This window comes from Ptychodera flava, chromosome 20 (assembly GCF_041260155.1).
Source record: "Ptychodera flava strain L36383 chromosome 20, AS_Pfla_20210202, whole genome shotgun sequence".
NCBI lineage: Eukaryota > Metazoa > Hemichordata > Enteropneusta > Ptychoderidae > Ptychodera > Ptychodera flava.
Window position 1 is genome coordinate 18,392,370 of NC_091947.1, and position 7,302 is coordinate 18,399,671.

Sequence of the window (7,302 nt, forward strand, 5' to 3'; positions counted from 1 at the left end):
GCATTCACTCAGCCTGCCCAGATTAAACTTTAACGCTAGGCTTGCATTTGTTACAACTGATGCCGCGGCCATTCTAGAGTCCGACAGAGTGTTACTGTATCAAATTTACTGTGATATACTACCAAGTTACATAATTGGTTAGCATCTATATCTAGATTCTTCAAACAGTACTAAGCTACACTATGATTTAGCGTCTATCTAGATTCAAAATACAAATGTGTGATCAGAAAAAATTATTGACATATCTGTGTTTTGGCTATTTCGGAAAATTTAAGTAGCTTTTCTTTCAGCAACAATCGTCCTCGTTTTTTATTTTAATACGTTTGAAGTTGCAAGCACCTCTGTCAAATGTCATGTTTAGCAGGGTCTTCTCCGCCCACAGATCGAAAATGCAAAACTTTTTCAATTTTCTGGAAGCATCTTTTCTTTTCGCCGAGGCGACACATAAACCCAAATATATGCTGACCTTTGACCTGTCTTATGAATGACCCGTACGGTGCAGATGGAGAACTGGATGTGCGCACGTATACGCACGGTATTTTACGCAGGGCGGGCGGAAAGCCCTGCAGCCACATCGAAGAACCGCGCGGAGAGTGAAACCATGTACCAGCAGGTATACTGAGAACGACGGCCACCGCCGCACTGCATGTCTTTCGCAGTGCATGATCGGCCCACAGCTGGATACGATTGTTCGAGCTGAAAGCAAACGACAAGTGGTTGGTTACGGACTTCGAAATTCTGAAAGTGTGTATGCATCGATGTTTAGAACAAGTGTACGACCAGTTCTTACCAACGATACAAAACATTAAGGCTTAAAATACCGTAACTTGGTTCATGATACTTGGTTACAATAGTGACCATCTCGAAAAAGCTAGAGAAATGCCACATGTTGTTTAAAACTCAAACTTTTCTAAGGTCAGCACTTAAGTATTTAGATCGCTACACCCATATGCTCATAAATTGTATTGAATTTCATAAATTCTGGTGGCAGACTTCTCTGGCTGACAGGAGTCGAATAAAGGAACGATTGTTCTAACGCCCGAGCACTCGATTGAATATCCTTTCTGAAACAGCTATCCAATTGGACGGTGTGCCAGGTGCGCAATACTCAATAACCAGTGTGGCAATGGCAGACGTCAGTGGCATTCGAGCTGCAAATATTTTTTTCATTTCTACTAGGTTGATGTTGCTCCGGCGGACTTAAGAGTAAAGCGCTAAACATGTTGCAAATGGTGATCCCAGACTTACTTCGGGACGCCTAAGCGATTTTGTCCCACTTTAAGAGACGCTTTTGGCAAAGATACACAGGCATTTTGATTCCAAGCCTTTTTTGCTCGGTACTTTAGGCGACTCTCCGAAAGAATGCGATCCTCTGTGGATAAAAATGTCTCACTGGCTACCGAAAGACTGCCTGTCAGTGTTGCCGACCGATTTGTTTTTCATGAGATTGCTTGCGAGAGGAAATCGCCGGGCTAATGAATATTTGACCGTGTACTACAAATCTTGGTCCAATCAAAACCAAATTTTGAATTGATTTCCCCGAGAAATCTACTCTCATCTCACTGAACTAGAAACTAGTAGAATTCTCGATCCAGTGAAATATCGATGCTCTTAAAAAGTTTCTATAAATTCTTTTGGTGCCGTTCTCTGTAGTGTGCTCATCCGCCACAATCAATACACCACCTATGAGTTAGCAAGTCGTGACAGGAAAAATATAATCATTTGATGAATCACGGCGGAACATATTTGAAACACATAAATTGACACGAGAGGTATCCTTATAAAAAAATCTATTTGTACAAAAAATGCATATAATAAAGTTACAAAGTGAAATAAATTTAATCAGTTGCCCCGCCGAAATGGAATAACTCTCAAAGGCATTTTCAGCATTTTTACGAAATGACAAATGATAAAATGGGGTAAAAGTCTTGTTTTAACCTGAGTGTCTGTTTGGAATCAGCTTCCTACGACCCTCAGTACCTCCTGTCCATGGCCGTATGGAAGCGCAGAATGTTTGTGTATGTCCATCCGCCGTGCGCGTGGGCGTACGACTGTGTTTTTCTCCTTACGGGCAAAGAGTCACTACGATGCCCACTTTGAAGCAAAGTCCGTCGTGTTGAGCATTTGCATTGTGAAATATTCTAGAATCCATATTGCTCTTTCTATTCTTTCATTAAGTACAACAATCCAATAGGCTAAACCTACAGTATAATCAGTTCAAACCGCATTTCATAACTGCAATGCGCATAGAGCTGCAAAGATGTTTGCAGCGCTCGTCGACAACATGAAATCCAAGAGCACGCAACTCACAAAAAGAAAAGCTGTAAGTTTATCAGATTATCTCTAAAACGAAAAAAACAATTACTTAGTCAAATTCAAAGTGAATTTTTGCACATTTGATTGACCTTGGAGATTGAATGAATAAGAGTCTACCCAAAAGGTTATCGTTTACATTGAACGTACCCGCATTACGTCATTGTCAGCGTCAAAGAAACACGGGGACGCTACAGACTGAGTTAATATAATATATTGGTGATAATTTACAAACAGTCGCATTTATCTCCTCGTCCCAGAGAGTTGTCAAAATTTTACGCTTTAGTTCCTCTTGGACAGAACTGTGAAAAGTTGTCATATTGCTTCGTGTTTTTTTCCCAAAGTTTATTTCGTCCTTGTGTTATCGACTACCCCTGGGAAGTGCCTTTCTTTCGACAGTTTGACTTTGGCTTTATAGAATGTGCAGTCCACTGATGCCTGGCCAGGGCGTCGGAGCGGCTGTATTTTTGTCCACAGCCGAACAAGCTGCAGACGTAGGTCTTTTTCTCGGCCGGCTTGAGGTGGGTCTTGATGTGCTTCGTCAGGTGGTCCTTTCGTCCGAACCTCTTCTCGCATATGCTGCAACGGTGCGGCCTCATGCCCGTGTGAATGCGCCGATGGCGGGTCAACTCTTCGTTCCTGGCAAAAGCTCGGCCACAGGTCGGGTGGTCACACTTGAAAGGTCGCTCTCCTGTTGAACGAAGAGCGAAAACTGTCAGGCATTAGTAAGAGGCATTTATACGCCGGCGGACAAAAGTGCTTCGGAGTTGAAAAGAACTCGTTGCCGGGCAGAACACGGCTTCGATTAAAGTTTCATAACATATATACATCGCAAACACACATTAAAGTATAATATACCCGAGGTTTTCAGAGAAAAAAAAAGCTTTGCGCGGAATGGCGATGTGTTCCCTTCGTTTTGTTTTGGAAACACACTTTACACAAAGATGTTTAATACATGCCGAGTCGTAACCAAGGCTTTTACAAATTGCTGCGTATCATAGCTTGGCGTGGTTGCCATAGAACGGGCTGGTTGAGCGGCGGTTTCGGACCGGGCCTGGCGGCGGGTCAACAGTAACTATTGGATGACATACCATTGACAGTTTGTTTGCTCTAACACCAGCACATTCATCGCCTTCCGAACGAGAGCAAACAGCTATACGGACATCAAACGGCTCCTAAAACACCCACATAAAGTTTTACACTGAGTCCGAAATACGTCATTTGGCCCGGGATTAGAGTACAATGCCAGCGGTTACACTTATAGATGGAAGGGGGGGGGGGAGGTGCCTTGTCTAGTAATTTTGAAGTTCATTCCAGATGCGTTTACTTGATTGTGTATTTAAAGAAAGTTATTTTCTAAATTGTTGTTTTAATCGGTGCTGATGATAGTAATACCATTACAATACAAGATACAGGCTTACATTGCATCACGTTTTTCTAAAAAAAATACAACAATATCAGTCTTAACAATCCAGGTGCCCTTTCAAATATCACCCATCTTCTAAGGTAACTAGAATATGGAAAGTCAAGTATGCTTTTTTATGTTTCTCCATCTGAGAATGGTAGTACTTGGTTCCCTAAGAGGCCATGATTGAAGATAAAGCGCATCCAATTTTTGGGCGTGTTCTCTCTTCCAGTTGTCCATAACCATCGGATTTAGAGAGCGTCTATGTTCAGGACATTGATGAATACACCAATCAGTCGGCGATATCTCTAACCCAGAAAAAAAATCCGAATGCGCTTTCAGCACTTAAGTCGATAGAGTTTGCCGAAAGAACACACAAAAAAGACGTGGTAAGGGGACAACTTTGCTTTTCAAATCTTGATGTGGAGGCCTTGCGTTCAATGAGTGTGCCTTTATAAACTCGGACCACAAATATAGACTTTGTGTACGGCAATGGCGGGTCAAACAGCCACTCGTGCGCAAGATAAACAGCAACGAGAGGAAAGAGCTCAGCCCAGCATCAGAGATTGACGGCCTGATTATACCAGCCGAGGAATGTCCTTAGTCGTTGCGCGTTGGTAAACCTATTTACAATATTACCATTATATTATTGGGATTACGACACAGTCGCATAGCTGCGGCACCCGTTGCAACGCCGCCATGGCTTGACATCGAGCCCGGCTGTCGGGCGTTCCTTCACGGTTGCGGGGCAAGCGAAGCAAAACTCATTGAAAGACAAGGTGTATAGCACTCGTGCGAATTGAAGCAGCCGTACGATCCGGCATAAGCCTCGCATTTAGACAATGGTCTGATATACACAGCCTATCGTGCAATCGTGAGTTAATTTATCCGTTTGTCTGAGGAGATTTGCAGCGCTCGCCCTATCATAGTTTGACGAAACAGACGCAGAACACAAACCACATAGAGAATTTGATCGATACGACGGTTAGTGACACTTGGCCTAAAGAGCGTTCGCCGACAATTTAAACATGGCAAAATCGTACAGCATGCCATGAGGCCCCTCCTTGAACATTGTTTTGTGGAATCAATTGTCAAGGAGGTGTAAAATAACAGGCAACCTTTCCCCCATCTCTCCCAGCATTGTCGCCATTGTTACCCCATGTATCCTCGACGACTCACGAACTCGGGTTTTCAGTGTTGAAGCCTTCATAACACCATTTGCGCGACCAGCGGAGGTGAACACTTGACCGATCTAGCGAAATGTACACAAATCATGCATAGTGTTGGGGATAGCTTTTAATTGAACTTAGCGTTTAATTTAATTTAATTTAGTTTAATTTAATTTAATTTAATTAAACAATGGCAGTTCTATGTCTTACAAGTGATGCATATTTTATAGCGTCGCGTCGCGTTGCATTAAATTTCAATTTGTAAATAATGTGAAAAAAGTGAAATGCCTGTATTTATATAATATGGCTGATCTTACATGAAATGATCTGTTTTTACCGATCCCGACACTTATTCATAGCTGAAAAACTAAACATTAAAAACATTTTTATTCCTCAAACGATCACATTTTTATTGCTCAATTTCTGCCATTAGATCAAGGACAACTTACTCTGATCTGATGAACACCTTCTAAACGCTCTAGCAATTTTATCTCATCGGCAACTTGTAAGTATCGAGGAAATTGTAGCACCCTAGTAATTTTAGGTTTGCAGCTTCTCTTATGATAGACCGTCGTCGATGTTCGCCTAATGCTGGAGCGAATCAACAGGTGGTCGAGCATGGACGTCGGTTCACACGCTTCTCCGAGTTTTCAACAGACAAGAATTGATAATGATAACGCGCCCGTCATCTGCCCTATTAGAAACATATATAGTTGACAAAATGTGTCGAATGAAACATACCTGTGTGAACTCTGATATGCCCACGTAGTTGGCCATTATTTGAACAGGAAACGTCACACAAAGGACAGGGAAAACGTCTCTTCTTCTCGGTCAATTTCTTCTCTTCTCTGCACCGCTTGCTTTCTTCGAGTGCGTCACCGGCTGCAATTTCTGTTATAGATATCGGTTCTGAGCTTTGTGAGTGACTGACGAACTCTTTCAGTCTTTCTAGCGTGTCCGACTTGTTCTCTCCGCTGGGTAGCATGTTGCCTGCGCCGAGCGAGAGGCCCGAGCCGAACAGCGGTAAGTTCTTGCCGCCGGGCGGTGCTCGGTGGTGGAAAGGCGGCGGCAGTCCGACGTGCTGGTGGTTGCTTCGACTCGATAGCTCAACCTTACTCAGAGAAATGTCCGAGACGAACCTTGGCAGGCACATATTGCAGGTGATGTAGGACGGCGGATCGTAGTAGTCGCTTCTCATGCCATACACACTCTCCGGGGACCGGGCCCACCATGCCGAGGGGCTCTCGAGCGGTGCCTGGAGGCCGCTGCAGAGGAACATACCGCACGTTGAAGGAAAAGTTCTAGGCAACGGCGCCTGTGCTACATGGAGATCTGGGCACTGGTAGACGATGGTCGGTCTAAATATCCGACCCGCAGACAGGTTACTGCTGAGTTCCATAATTGATTATAGTTTCATAAGACTAGCAAACATGCATCGACTACTACCACCGATGTACCACCTGTGCTTCTGGTAGTCTAGTCCTCCTTGGTTGGGCTCACTTTGGGGGTACTTGAAGCTTGCGGGCTTCTGGTCAATTCATAAAACTGGCGGGCTGTAAATGGGGTGTTGCTAGCCAGCGATGAAACACCGATCACAATTTCAAAAGCTAAGTGTGCAAAGCCCCTTAATTAAAGACCTAGCATATTCGGAAATGCTGGAGAGGCTTGAAATAAAAGGAAAAAAAGAGACCACCAGACCGGCTGCTTATTTTGGCGGACTTCGAACAGGTGCCGGAGCGGAGCGGAGTTGTACGTCGCCACGGCTCTCGCCTGTGAAATGATGAATAGTTGCACGGCCAATAGGGGTAAGGGTGTTTGTCAGTGGATTGTTGGTGGGCGTGTGACGGTGTAAACCGCTAATCTGGCGTAGGATCAGGGGATGATGAAGTGAAACGCCGGGTAGGAGTGGTAAAAGATTAGGTCGTCAGGAGACGAAGACCAATCAATTCGCCACGCATGCCTGTTTATCAACTTTTTTATTGGGCGACGATGCTTGCTTATCTCTGGCTAACTTTTAATCATCGAAAAAGAGGTCCCTCGAAGTTTACCTGCAAATTTTATCGCCACCTCTCGGCAAACATCGTAATACCATCTGTATTTCTGACCTCGCTCTTTATCTTTATCGTCCCAAGAAAATTGGTGAAGTTTGAGACTTCTTTCAAGCAGGTCGCGCGTCTCGCAGCAATATAATGACGCAATTGAGGTGTCTCGCCAGGCCACTTGTGGCTTCAAGGAACCCCAGATTAGCGGGCGTTCTCTTTTACATGCGAGCGTGTAACTCCATGCATGATATGTGTAGACACCGTGCGTTACATTGAAGGCGTGACAGCCCATCTAACTTCTGTGCAGTTTGAGTTCTTTTTGGATCGACCGAATATACAACATCGCGCAAATAAATGAGTAACTTCTGTGTAT

At 44.1% G+C, this 7,302-nt stretch overlaps 1 protein-coding gene across 1 annotated transcript; it reads right to left on the bottom strand.

Annotated features, from left to right (window-relative positions):
* Window positions 1–1,775: 1,775 nt before the first annotated feature.
* Window positions 1,776–6,729, bottom strand: LOC139120218 (zinc finger protein 70-like). The gene is made up of 2 exons (XM_070684422.1): window positions 5,629–6,729; window positions 1,776–3,004 (listed from the first exon to the last, which is right to left on the bottom strand). The coding sequence occupies exons 1-2, from the start codon at window positions 6,284–6,286 to the stop codon at window positions 2,682–2,684; spliced, it is 981 nt and encodes a 326-aa protein (XP_070540523.1). The 5' UTR covers window positions 6,287–6,729; the 3' UTR covers window positions 1,776–2,681.
* Between the last annotated feature and the right edge of the window lie 573 nt (window positions 6,730–7,302).

Excerpts from the sequence above, each read along its gene's own strand:
- LOC139120218 (XM_070684422.1), bottom strand. The coding sequence starts at position 6,286 with ATGGAACTCAGCAGTAACCTGTCTGCGGGTCGGATATTTAGACCGACC. Across the intron at positions 3,005-5,628 it reads GCATATCAGAGTTCACACAG|GAGAGCGACCTTTCAAGTGT; the intron begins GTATGTTTCATT and ends TTCGTTCAACAG.